General features: G+C 41.6%; 1 protein-coding gene across 1 annotated transcript in view; it reads right to left on the bottom strand.

Moving 5' to 3' along the window:
- The window catches only part of foxj3 (forkhead box J3), a 72,201-nt gene that overhangs the window by 34,865 nt on the left and 23,551 nt on the right, over positions 1 to 13,785 (bottom strand). The window contains exon 2 of the mRNA XM_041957365.1: positions 7,402 to 7,905. Coding sequence (XP_041813299.1) covers positions 7,402 to 7,722 — 321 coding nt within the window. The 5' untranslated portion in view covers positions 7,723 to 7,905. The remainder of the gene's footprint in view (positions 1 to 7,401; positions 7,906 to 13,785) is intronic.

Raw genomic sequence — 13,785 nt, 5'->3', positions numbered from 1 at the left:
CCAGTTATGAGTTGTTCTGAAATGTGCTTCAAATTCCATGCAGTTCATAACTTTAACTGTGACACCAGGGTTGATTTTCTTGCCCAACTGCACTTCAGGCTACAGATTTGTGACAAAGCAAGGGCACTGCCTACTGGAGGTGATGATCTCAGCCACCACATAAATGGACAGCTCTGGAAAAGACATAGAATTACAGATTATGACCCCTTCCCCAGTTATTAAATAGTCTTTGGGGCTCACAGAAGGCAGTTAAGGAGACTAGGGGACAAGAGGAAACTAGGTAGCCAGCAGACCTGACTACACTGACAGATCCTACAGCCTTGGCCTCTCATATTCCTACATAATTATCAACCGAAGAGCATGTCTCAACAATACAAACTGATTAACATTTTTTTCAAAGGCCTGAAGCTGTGACTAAGAATGTGTGCAGGGATCAACAGGCCATCATTGTCCACTGTTATCTGCATTATAAATGACTCTTCGAAGAAGAAAAAAAGACGGCGACATAAGTGGTGTGTCCCAGCCGGTGAGTCAGGTATCGACTTCAACAGATCTCATTATCGCAGAGGAGGAAGTTCACTGAATCAATTGATGACCATAGTCAACAGCTTTTACAACTGGCTGCTGTATCACAAGTCTCTGAGCTAAAAGAGCAGATGGGAGGGAGCTGTTACGGGTTAATGACTGCTTAAAATGATAACAGAGGTCATATATATAGGGGATGAACTGTGAGGCCATGGCCATGGCTGTCAAAAAGACAGCTACAGTTTCAAGTAAAACTGAAGCCAACATTTCTACACAGGCCTGCAGGCCACAAGAGGAAGCGATAGAAGCCTCAGGCCTTTTATGTTCTGCACTGCAGTCAGCACTTCACTCAGTGGAGTGTGGGGACAGCAGCTCCTGCCAAAATGTATCCGTGCCAAGGCCTGCCAGCCTGCTCTCCCCGCCCACTCGAAGGGCCAGAGCGTGAGCGGTGGGGCGCCGGTAGGCGGGTGCAAGGTGAGGCTGGTGGGCGGGTGGCCAGGCTGGAGCTTCCTGACACGGGAACCCGCCTCACAGCAGGATCAAACTGGCTGCCGAGTGAATCACTACCCCTCCCACCACCCGACAAAGTCAGCACGCAGCCACTTTTGCTGTCTCTACAATTAAGAAGGAAACCAGGACGAGACAAAAATCACCTCATCATTCATCAGACTGCATCTCAGCCAGGTTCATAAGACTCTGGACTACACATTTGTGAAGTTAATGAAAAGGATAATTCTGGACTTGGGGTTGGTGCATGAGTTACAAAAGGAACAGAGTGGCCCTGTAAATATGTATCAGTGCTGTTGAAAAATTCAGTATCACCAAAGTGCTTAAAATTTAAAAGCTTGCTTTACGGTGTAATGATGATACAGGCTGAGGAAGTAGATGAAGGTATCAGAGAGTCTAGCACCGAAGCAATTTTACACTTTCAGATTTCAGGCCCTGCAAACCTAAGCTTGAGGTACGAGATAGGGGCAGGAAGCGCAAATTCTCATACCTGACCAATCTTATTCAAATAAGCAACAGGAGCAGGGATTTTCTGAGCTGTGGCTAGTCACTAGTCAGAAGCAGGAACATTATCTCCAAAGTAAATAATGTCCTGGAGGACCAGCAGCTACCCAAATCGCTTCTTAAAAAATAGAAAACTGCTCCAGGCTGCTATTATTAAGCCTCAGATCCAATGGGAAGTTGAACCTTTGATCTGTTTAGGGTACTGTGTATTTGCATTTTATAATGAGATCAAAGCAAGGTCCAGGGCCCCTGCAGAAGGCAGCTCTGTGCCCTATCCCTGCGCACCGGACGATTTACAGACCAAAGCTATATTTCCCTGTTAACAAGATCATGTAAGAGCTATGGACCTCAGTGAAAATGCAGTGGGAGATTCAATGTTTGTCAGGAAATCAACAGTAGCCAACATTCTCTTCCAGCTAATTTTCTCTCCTGTACACAGGTGTGGAAGCGATAAAAAAAAAGAATAAAATCATGCCAGTAGCAACAACCTCCTCAACAGTTAAAGTTCAAGAGCAAACATTTCAAGCATTTCTAAACTGGTTGAGAATTGCTCCAGATTTTCTTTGGCATTCTTCACCTGGAAGAAATGCAGAGGGGAATTTACACACTTTGCCTGAAGTGAGCCTACAAGGAGCCTGGAGAAGGTTTGAGATGAGCATGGAGGTCAACATTTGAGAGTGTATGTGAAGTCTCTATTCAATACTGTTCCTGACCAGTTTTTTTAAACAGAAAATATACCAGAAAAGAAATCGCACACACTGTCACTCTGTCTTTGGCTGAGCTGAGGTGAGCAGAGTCTCTATTTTGTAAGAGCCTGATCAGAGCAAGAGAAGGACTGCATACAGTTGAGACATCCACGCAGATCAATTAGGAGGTCTGTTTACCTAAATGAGCCCATCCAGTGTGAAGGTATTACTGCAGCAACACCCGAGTGCTTAAACACTGTTGTAGATTTGAATTCAATACATTTACCGGCCAATACCAATAAAGTCAGTAAAAAAGACAAGTATAAACTTGGAATAAAATATTTTCTCAAATGCAGTCTATACTGTTTGGCAACAAATACTCCTCTGTTAACACTGACTGCATGACCTATCTTCGAGTTATTTAATAAATCACACATGGGTTTCACACATTTTCTGGCAATTCACAGTCCAAGTTTCAAACACTCAATCACTAATTTATCATATAAAAACTTAGAAACAGCACTGCATCCCTCTCATGAAAAGTACTTAAAGGTTGCTTTTTTTAAATAATCTTTAAGCATTTATCTTCAGGTATCCATTTTGATTTGATTAGTTAGATTTTGGCAGCATCTGTTATATGCATTATAAATGATTCTTAGGAGTTAATGTCATTCTTAGCCGGTGAGTCAGAAAAAATGCTGCAATTTCATGTTTTCAACAAAAATTGAAGTCACAGGTAATTCCTTGGCACTGGTTTCCCATCACTCTAGGATCCACTAGAGTCTTAAGCATGCCCCCAAAAAATGACCAACGCTAAGTGACAAAGCAACACTTCATCTTCACCTCTACGCTTTGCTCAGATTGTTCCACCAGTCGTCTACCACATTGCCCATCACGATGCACGCAGGTCGAGGCTGACTAGGGGAATACCCCCTCCCCTGCAGCTGTCTTGATGAAGTGTCCTCAAGCTACGCATCTGCAAATCATTTATGCAACAATTGCCCCACAAACAGTTGTAGCGAAAGTGAGAGAATGCTGATTCGCCATTCATGACACGCAAGACAGCATCCGTGAAGAGGCAGAGCAGATTTGAGAAGTTGTGACACCAGACATGAAAACTAGATTCAGCTGCTATTCCATTAATTCGATTACTAATCATACAAAGAATCCATATTTTTAAATATTTTCTTTGAATTAATAAATTCAAAATTCCAACATGCACGCTCTTATGGATTCATAAATACCTCAACTAAACTATCAAAAGTCTCATCTTTGTGAAGCAGTCATGGTGGAATGAAAGACATGTTCTTCTGACCTTGAAGTGGGAGAGGACCTTTCCCATTTAACTTTTAATCTTACAGGAGTCATCTGGGCCAGCTTGCATTTCTCATGATAGCTTTAAAAAAGACAACCAATATGAATTATGACTGAGAGGACCTAGAAAAATCAGCATCAGTTAGAAACAGTGTACTCCGTTTTACAAATGTGCTGCAAACAAATGCAGATACTCTTTTTGGAAATATGTGTAAGGAATTTTAGTATGTGAAATAACGTCTTTAAGGAAAGTGACAGCTCTTCAAAAAGCCATGCTTGACATATAATGAAAAGAGGGATACGGAAGCTACAGTATACACGCTGAGTCATACAAAAGACTGCTTAGACATACCTTCAAAATAGGAATACCTCAGAAAGCTGGAGAAAGTGTTAAGAAAAGCACCATCTAATGGCTTGCTCATAGATTCCAAGCACATATTCTGCACTCTCGAAGGCGACGTTCACATTTTTTGACCTTGATGAATTATCTGTTTTTATTGACAGCACTTATTGATATTTCTTAAAAGCGCAGGCTAATGGAGTTCTATTGAGATGACTAAATGAGTTGCTGGTGCCCAGATTAGCCTGGTCTCATCTCGCCGGCACAGCTTGCATTATCATACAGAACAGACGCATGCGTGCGTTGAGTCCCAAATTCCTGCGACTGACATCTCCAGGGGAACAGAGGAGCGATGACTACATCCGACCTACATTCACCCCACCCAGGCATGCTTGCTTCCAACTAATTACACACACAAACATGCATACTCAGTCACACTATAGGTGGATTCATACCATATTAATAGTCACAGTGCAGGGAAACATTACAATTGTATGCATATTAAAGAATTATACAATTTCAAATCGGTGTATATGTGTTTTAAAGCCAAAAAACCCCCACAACCAGAAAAGCTCCTGATGACTGGGAGAGAAACTTTTCCCAGGCTTTAGCACAGGCTAAGATGAAAATATCATTAGTGTGATGGCTTGTGAAAATTCTCCAAGGACAAAAACATTAGGAACAAACCTAAGGCTACTGGAGCTCATTCAAATGCCCTGGGCATGGAAACAGCACTATTGGATTTCATTCACATGTCTTGTGCAATGAAAAGGTTTTACATATACTCTATACACATTATTTCAGTTGTTTAGATTCTCAGAAAAAAACTTTGGCAGGGAAAACACCCTATTAACAAGAACTGAGAAAAAGACTGTGACGCAGGCTCTAGCCTATGAGCACATCTTCAAACTGCTTTTTCAGTGTTTCCTGTGCTGTACACCATCCTGGTTAGAGTGATGTGGTTTTTCACACTTTTAAATGTGAGGGGTATTTCTACAGTTGCAGCCCACATTTAGGCCAGAATCTGTTGATCTATGCAAGCCTTTACTAAACTAGAAAGTACTTGAAGAGCGTCAATCTCCACCAACGCTGACTAATTCTATACTTGCTCTTTATAGCCAAGACCTCATTCCATTACACCTGACACTGAAAAGAAACCCTTTCCATTCCAACATTATATATTTCTGTTAGTTTCATCTCTGTGGATACAAAACAACAACAATGTAATGATAGAAATCACAAAAACATTTGTAAGCAATTGTTCCTTGAGCCAAGGTCTGTCAGTCCACTGAATATCACGGAATGTAAAGAAAAAAATGTAACAGCCTTGACAGAAGTAATTAATAAATAAGCAAACTGAACACTACGCATTACGTGCCCAGGAATCACCGGAAAGTAGAACTAATACCGAGTGGATTATCCTCGTGAAATAAAGTGCAATGAATTTACAATAACGCTGAATTATCAGAAACACTTTTCACAATTGTCCTACTCTAATATTACATATGATGCAACCTTTACAAAAGCTGCGGCATTGAAAATGTATTTGCTGTGAACTAAAACTTACAACTCAATGTGAATTTAAAGAAAACATCTTCACTGATCTCATACTGCTTAAAACTGCATGCCTACTCCTAATGTTGGAAATTTGCCTTGGTCAGTTAATCCCAAAGAGGGTTGAATCCATTCGTTGGTTGGCTACCAAATGGGTTGTAGACAGACACAGAGTAAAATCTGCAAAATACAGTACAGCAGCTGTATTTTAGCAACATTTTCAGAACAGCTCCTATGAAATCTATTTGAAATTTTAAACATTTCTTGACATTTCCAAATCTTGACTTCCATCTATTAGTGTTAGGCATTTAGAATCAGGTTTGAATTACATTTCCATGTCCCCATCACTTTTCCTGACCATACGAATCCTGAAAAAAGCACCTGAGTTCAAGATGAAGCCACGCTTGATGAAAGAATCAAAGGCACGTTAACAGCCACACACAGTAGCTGAGCTTTAGTGAATTAATATCATGTAGCCCTCTCTGCTGTATGGACAGTGGGACTGTAACACAGTGGGTGGAGCAAAGCTTCAACCCTGCCAGCAGTACCGATTTGATTCCCACTGAGGCCACCCACTCTAAAATGTATAAAAAGTGTATGCAACGAAGTGTCGACAAAATGTTGTGTCTTATCTACAGTTATTTTAGTTGGGCTAGTCAGTCACACCCTCATATTTATAAGCAATAAAGTCTGTGGATATGCATTAGACCTCACCAAGTCCACTTCAACCCACCTACATGATTATTTACTCAGAACTGCTCTCTAGACATGAAGAAATATGAACAGTTTAGTATCTTAATGGATACAGACTGAGCAATGAGTGCTACATGCTCTGCAACTAGATTTGTTAACAACCTTAAGACAGCAATAAAGATTGTGGAAAATGCTGCTGCAACCTTGCACCCATGTCTGGAGAGACAGATCGTTAGTGTGCAATGAATGGTTAAATTCAATGCCAAAGAAGGTAGGCGGTATACAAAATACAGAGCTGACCTCAGTGTTTGAGTGAAAATGGCTGTAGCTCAATGCAGGAATACGTGCAGACCGACGGCACACGTGCAGCTATGTTGCTGACATCTAAATAAGGGACGATGAAGGTAAAAGAGGAAGCAAAGGTTGCAAAATAAAACAATTCATTTCCTTTCAAAAGGCCTTGCCACAAGAGCCTAAATCAGTCCATTTACAATAACACATGCTTTCTCATCTCTCCCTCACCTACACACATACACACACACACCTCCATGCAGCCTGTGCACACGCCAGATCTTGTCGCCCCAGGAAATGGGCTTCATACATCTTGTCTGACTGCAATAAAGCAGTGCCTAAGATTCTATTTCCAATAAACGTCGACTGATTGGAAAACTCATTCTAATATCAATTTCCATCTGGGCCCTTTAAAAGGCAATCAGCATGGCTTCATCTCGGTATATCATGGGCTCCTTGAGATGATGACACAGCACTGGCTCTCTCCTTCTGCATAATGGCCTTCTCCTATCAAGGCATCTGCAATGAATAATACCACCCATGAATGGGCTATTTAGTCTGTGTTCACACAGATAGGGGCCACTTTTCTGAATATTAATCCAGGGTTTTACACTTCATATGGTTCTCTCAGGGCTGCACCATTTTTCATTCAGAGGAGTAAGGCACTTAGTGTGATTTGGTGCACTCATAGTTTCTCTCTAAGCTTTCTCAGAAGTGACAATGGTGATTACCAATGGCATCTCACTTTGTTTAAGATGGCCAGCGACCACAAAACAATGATTTAAGTCAAGGAACATCAATGTCAGGTCTTCTATAAATGCCGTCCACGGCTTACTACAAAATGTAACGTCAAAGAAAAATTTCCAGACGAGAAAATCTGTTTAAGTCACAAGCCCCACTATAACCAGAATGCAACTGGCATCATCACGATGATAATAAATGTGTCGCATCAGTTTAAACTGAAGACCAGATGTGTCTGTTTCTCACCTTCCAGCCACTGCCCGCCTCCCTGTAGTAGGGAAAGTTATCACAGATCCACTGGTAGATCTCGCTCAGTGTCATCTTCTTCTTTGGCGAGCTGTTGATGGCAAACGTGATGAGGCTGGCGTAGCTGTAGGGCGGCTTGCCGTCCTTGTGCTGCTGCACCTCCTCCTGGTCCAGCGTGGTGTTAGGATCCAGTAGGGCACTCTTCTTGCCCATGCCTGGCCCATGGGCATTCTGGGCGTCCGCCTTGCGGATGGCCGCCTGCATGGTCAGCTGAGGAAGCCAATCCATGGAAGTCAGGCTGCTCTCCAGCTCCGACGTCATGGTGACGACAGGCCGGGCAGGAGGGGGGTGGGGAAAAGGTGGAGGTGGCGGTGGTTGCTGTTGGTCTCGGTGACTGATGGAGAGCAGACCAGGTGGGGAATATCAAATGGAGACGAGTGACAGGTCGAGGATGAAGTCTCCCTCAGCTTAAGACATCAGCATAACGTCTTCTGAAGGTCAACTCTGGAGAAACAGGAAACAGACATGCCTTTATTAGTCAGCTTGTCCCAATGAGCAACTAAACAATGAAGATAAAAGTTATGTACATCAGCAATACTGCAGAGAACGACAAGAAATGTTAGCGAGGAAGCAACTCCGAACCGTTTGCCTAACATCAAAAACAAAGTGTCTCTGTAAAGAATCCTTATATTCGCTGTGCAGGAGATCACAGGCCCACCACTTTCTCCACCACTTGCTGCTCTCAGAGCTGACTCATAGCGCGGACTCCATCTGCACAGAGAGAGTAAATGCCAGGCAATTGTTTTCACAACTGCCAGCCAAATGGGGGAATGGCTCAGGAGGAATTCCGACTCTCTTGAGGGTAGTAAACCCCCTCTCCTTCCTTCCCTGCCTGCCAGCTTGCCTGCCTCCCCCGCCCCTCCACCCCCAAAATGAGCCTCTGCCGTAAACAAGCCAGCCAGTGTCGTCTTGCAAACGCTTGTCGGCCCTCTGCGTGTCGCCCGTGCTGTGCAGAGTGCAGCCCACAACAGCTTGTCTTTCTGTCCCTCTTGGCACACTGCCCTCCCTGTCTTAAAATAGAGGGGCAGAGTAGAAAGGCCTAAAGTTACAAAGGCAGGTGAACATGGGCATGCAGGCTGCAGGGGGTGAAGGTGGGGGAGGTGACCCTGATTAGGATGACACTGCAATCGGGGGGGGGGGGTGCGGGAGAATGACAAATCCTCACTAAGTTGTGGGATTTTTCTCTTGACCAGGCATGCTTGCACAAGTGTGTTTTTGTGTGTTTGAGTGAGAGTGTGCACTCAGGCTGTCAGGTTGAGAATAAATACAGTCTTGACAGCACTCAATAGGTCAGACACCTTATCTTTCAAAAATAGTATGTGTGTGATGTGGAATTATGCTCAATTATTGCCATTTAACCCATTTTTTTCAAACTGTGCAAATGCTGTGATATTTAACTAGTATAGTTCTAATTTATCAAAAAGGCATTTACTCCAAATGGTGCCCTTTTCATGATTATAATCTTTGCCTTTATCAAAAAGGTTTGTAGTAATTTAAAATATATAATCTATTAGTAGAACGTTTGCATGGAATATCTGAAATTTGTTTTATATCCATCTTACTTTAAAAACATGGTTAGGAATTAAAAAGAACACATGACATCATGGGCCTCTGCTGTCAGTATGAGATGCAGCAGGAATAATAAGAAATTCCTAAATTGGGCAAACTGCTTTGGCGGCAGTTGGCCACAAGCAGTTTGTGGTTGTCCCTTTCAATTGATCTCTCACAGCGGGGGTTAGCTAGTGCCCAGCAGCCATTCAATATCTGCTATCAGTGTAGACGGGCAGAGGCAGATGATGAAGGCACTTTTCATACATCCAAACAGTATTTTGAGACAGGAAAAACTAAATCCAGTTGGGGAGATCATTAATGGAGTGGTGGAGCATTGGTCTTAAATGTTCCCTTATAATCAGCGTTGGGCCTTGTGTGGCACTGTTTAGCATCTAATCCTAGTTTTTCTGAGCTAAATGTCTTTACATTTTTATCTATTTCATTTCCTGTCTGTATGTTTTAAGTGATACTAACTAACATGTATTCTTTGAGTATCACAAGCTTTCTCTTTTAGGCTTGAAAGGCGGCTGTGACAGAGAACAGCAGCACCTTGAATTCATGTCAGTAATTGCGTTTTTATGGGAAAAGAGTCATACCAAAGGTGTGAATATGCTTCTCAAACCACTACTTCGTGCACTGTCCAGCTGTATGATCAGCATGTTTCAAACCGTCTTACTTTCACCAAACTATGCTGCTTCAGGCTGAGCTTCAAAGCTTTGAGAGGGGCAAGAGCAGAACATTAAGCCAGCGAATTTAGCCATATTTTGGCAAAAATGTGAATATTTAACCTTGAAGGTGGATAACAAAGAAATAGATTATGTTGCTGGGCTGGTTTGAGAAGTTATTTTATGGATGTTTTGATACTTTATTCCTTTAGGTGAATACACTGCCTTTGAAATCTATTGTAACTATCTGAAATCAAGCTGCCCACAAATTTTCTAATTCAATAAGAAGAGCACATCAATTTTTTTACGGCCACCTTTCAAGTCTTTTGATACTCAAAGATAGATTTTGGGTAGAGTTTCACTTTAATCTGTTCACTTGGAAAAGAGCTGGTTATTTACTATTCCAATGCGGTTTTTTGATTCTTCCTAGATGAAAACACGAGGCCTTGATGAAAACACCAAAGGCTTTGAGGTAACTCTCCCAACCTCTGCAGTCATGAGCAGACTGATAGATGAGCACACTTGCTGACTGACTACCGAAAGGTGAGTCAGTCTAATGGGGGGGAAGAGTTCCTCATCACTGAAAAGACAAACAAATCATAGACAACATATCTCCACCCTGTAACTGAAATAAAGGTGACTCACAAGCTCCTAATGACAGTAATTTTCCTCTTTGAATGGCAGCCTATTGAAACATAAAACAAATTTGATTTTGAATATTTATCTACATATTGTTATAGATTTGAATATCTGCAGCACCACTCAAATGACCTAAATACATTGTTAGCGTACATACACTGGGCAACCAGTACAGATTTTAAGTCAATGTCGTATCATCACTACCACTACAACCTGTACAGCTCCCATTCTGAAATATATTGCTGATCTCAGGTGAATTTAATCATTAGCATGGATGAAATGCTCACATTTTAGTTACAATCAGTCATTTGAGCCTATACTGCAAAGAGTACAAGTATATACCTGAGGCAAAATAAATGAAACGGTTAACAATATATAGTAAATAGGAAAAAAAATCTCTGTGTTTTTGCTCATCAAGACCATGTTCTGCATTTGTCCTGTTCGAGCTTCTCCAAAGAGAAAATTTGCAGCTTGATCTTGGGCTCTGAGCAACTCTATTTTTTCACAATTGTTTGATATTTCATAGACTAAATGATGAATTGATGAATTCAGACTTTTCACATTCAATAATGGACGGCAGACTGCAGACAGATTTAGCTAGGTTTAGCTGATGCAGTTGCAGCTCGGTGTTGGGAGCTGAACAAATTAATTTTTGGTGGCCTTGATACATATGATTCCATTCATACCGACTTGGCCCCCCATTCATACTGAGCCCCAACACTCAGTATGAATGGGGGTAGCCAAGAGGAAGAAGCAGGTAGAGCCTTCTGGTCGCCAACGGAGGTGAGCTGACAGAGTCGGGGGTTGATGAAAGGCGCTCCACCCGCTACACGGAGATGCATGCCATTTGACCCTCTACGCTAATGATCCAGCTGCTACATAATCTGCCAGGCCAAGTCGGTGTCTTAATTAGAGAACCTTCGGCTGTGGCAGGAATGATGAAGCGCAACACAGGGGCAGGCAGTAAGGCGGCCCTCCTGCTGCCTTCATTACCCTGCCAGGCTGTGCGACAGTCAGAGCAGGGACATGCCCAAGCCTGCCTCCATGTCAGGGAGGACTGTCTGAGTATGTTCACCATCAGGTCTAGGGGTATAAGGAGGCGAACTGAAGAGGCAGGAAAGATGAGAAGAAAAGCCAGGGGAGATGAAGCAGTAGGAGAAGGTGTGAAGGACACCATGATGCTGGCATCAGGCCTGGCAAGGAGCAGAAAGTCGCAACAGAGTCTGCATCGAAGAGGTCTGAGAGTTCAGGCACTATTATTATGAGCCCAAGGGAACAGACTGCGATCCCACACATGCAGAGCCACTTTGATCTGGCTCTAGGAAAATGAGGTTCAGTCACTGTCACAGCCAAAAAAAGAAAAAACTTCTTTCTCTTTCTCTCGACTTTAATTTGTTTTCAGAATGGAGGACTGAGACTATTTTCCAAGGCTGAGAGGGAGAAATGGATGGTCAAATTCATTCTCTATTCAACACTCAAAGTTTCTTTATCCTCAAGGGATTAATGGCAGATTTAGTTCTGAATGAGAAATTGAAAGCGTTTTTGAAACGTCTTAATTTACTAAGTTCTTGACAGGACTTATCAACGTTCCTGCTGCCAACAGAGCACTGACAGCAAATCAGTGATTGTGTTTTGTGTCTCAGCTACTGAGTCTGAAGTGGCTCAATCAAACTGACAGCATGGTTATTATACATGTGCCAGGCCCCCTTTTATTCAAGAATCTCCAATGAGGCAACAAGATGACTAACTACCAGGGATTACTCAACACAACATAGCAGATTACGTCAACTTCATCATGTTAGGCAAGTACGTACTGAGATGCAAGTCAGAAACTGCGTCATAAAATCAGCACTGTTCCCCATCTCCACTATTGCAAAATTGATGTCTGTACTTAGCAAGCACTTAAAAATTTTAGTAGTACCCCTAACAATGCATGGGCCAGGATGAAATTAATATTTCAAGTGTGATTTGCTACAATGAATGGCACTTAACTGCCTTCAACATTTTATACAATGACAATAACCCCCTACTTAATCTGTATTCTAATTTAGAAAGTATAGATGTTTTATTAATGTAACACTTTATTCTAGTTAACACTGTTAATACAGTTTGATGCTTTACTGTGCAGACCTACTTAATCAGACACACCTTATTTTTCAGGAACTACTTGATGCAATGGTTAAAGATTACTGCTAAATTACTGCTATGAGTGAAAGTTAACTTTCACCATGGTATTCTAGTTGGTAAATATTATAAATATGCACCAAAATGTAGCATCCACAAGGAATTTTGAGATCTTTTGGGTGACACATTTTGGGTGATTTGTTGGCTGAACCACTTTTTTCTTAGCTGGCAACAACTAATTTTACTACTGTTGCCATGTCTGCTTCCACATAAATGCTACGTCATTTTCAAGAATAGCTTATCATTTACTTTGAGTAAATTAAGGAGTGGAACAATACTTTAAGACAATAATTTTACAAGTTGCTTCATGCAATTTTCATTGCATTGAATAATCTATTGTCCAGCGGTAACCGGATTGGCTTCATTGAGAGTGCTAAGGTAATTCAATTAAAGATAAACACATAATGTGTTTCATCTGCATGATTACAGCTTGATGCTTTATGGTAAATGAAACAGTTCACATTTATTCCAACAGATTTAAGGTGTAGTGCTTCCCTTACTGGCTTCCACTGATTTCCATTAAAAGGAACAGATCAGGTTTTCACCCAATTTAATGCTCCATATAAGAGAAATCTTGCGTATTTCTTGCTGCAAAAGTGTTCACTGAGTAAACTGGACCCTGTTATAGTGAGGAAGCTCACAATATGGCCGCACTATTAGCAAAGTGGGATATAAACCAAGAAGAGCTGCATATCTGCCAGATTCTCTCAAGTTAATAGTGAAAAAACAACAATAAATGGGAAAACTACACTAAACTAAACTACACCACTGACCAGTGTCACAAATGTACCACAGCATTTATGGCCAAAGCTAGTTTGCAAGGCCTGTCCTGACAGATTGATGAATGAGACATTGCACTATAATACTGCTGAGCATTTTCCAAAGAATACAGTGCTTAATGCATTCTACAGTACAGTTTGAAAATAACCTTACAAAGACCTGACACCTGCCGAGGTAGGTAATCCATCTTTCGTAAACGTGCCCAATTTTGCTTTTATCAAAATGATGTTACAGTGCCTGTAGTTGAAAGCATTGGAAAACTCTGCTCATGTTCTGTTGTGAAGCTCTGTGAAACAGATGTTATTACTTCATACCTCGAAGAGATAAAATCAAAAGAAATATTAGACACTGTCACATCTTGCAGTATCCCCCCTTTCATATTGCATATTTGTTATTAATTCTTTCAGCTACTTGTAATTCCAATCTGTACAACGACAATGTCAAACAGATGTATGATTACTGACAAGCAACAATTTTAAACCACCGATTTCAAGATTTGAGATAA

This window comes from Chelmon rostratus, chromosome 2, assembly GCF_017976325.1.
Source record: "Chelmon rostratus isolate fCheRos1 chromosome 2, fCheRos1.pri, whole genome shotgun sequence".
Taxonomy (NCBI): Eukaryota; Metazoa; Chordata; class Actinopteri; order Chaetodontiformes; family Chaetodontidae; genus Chelmon; species Chelmon rostratus.
Note: the sequence above shows the minus strand (reverse complement) of the source record. Positions and strands in the feature narration are given on the sequence as shown.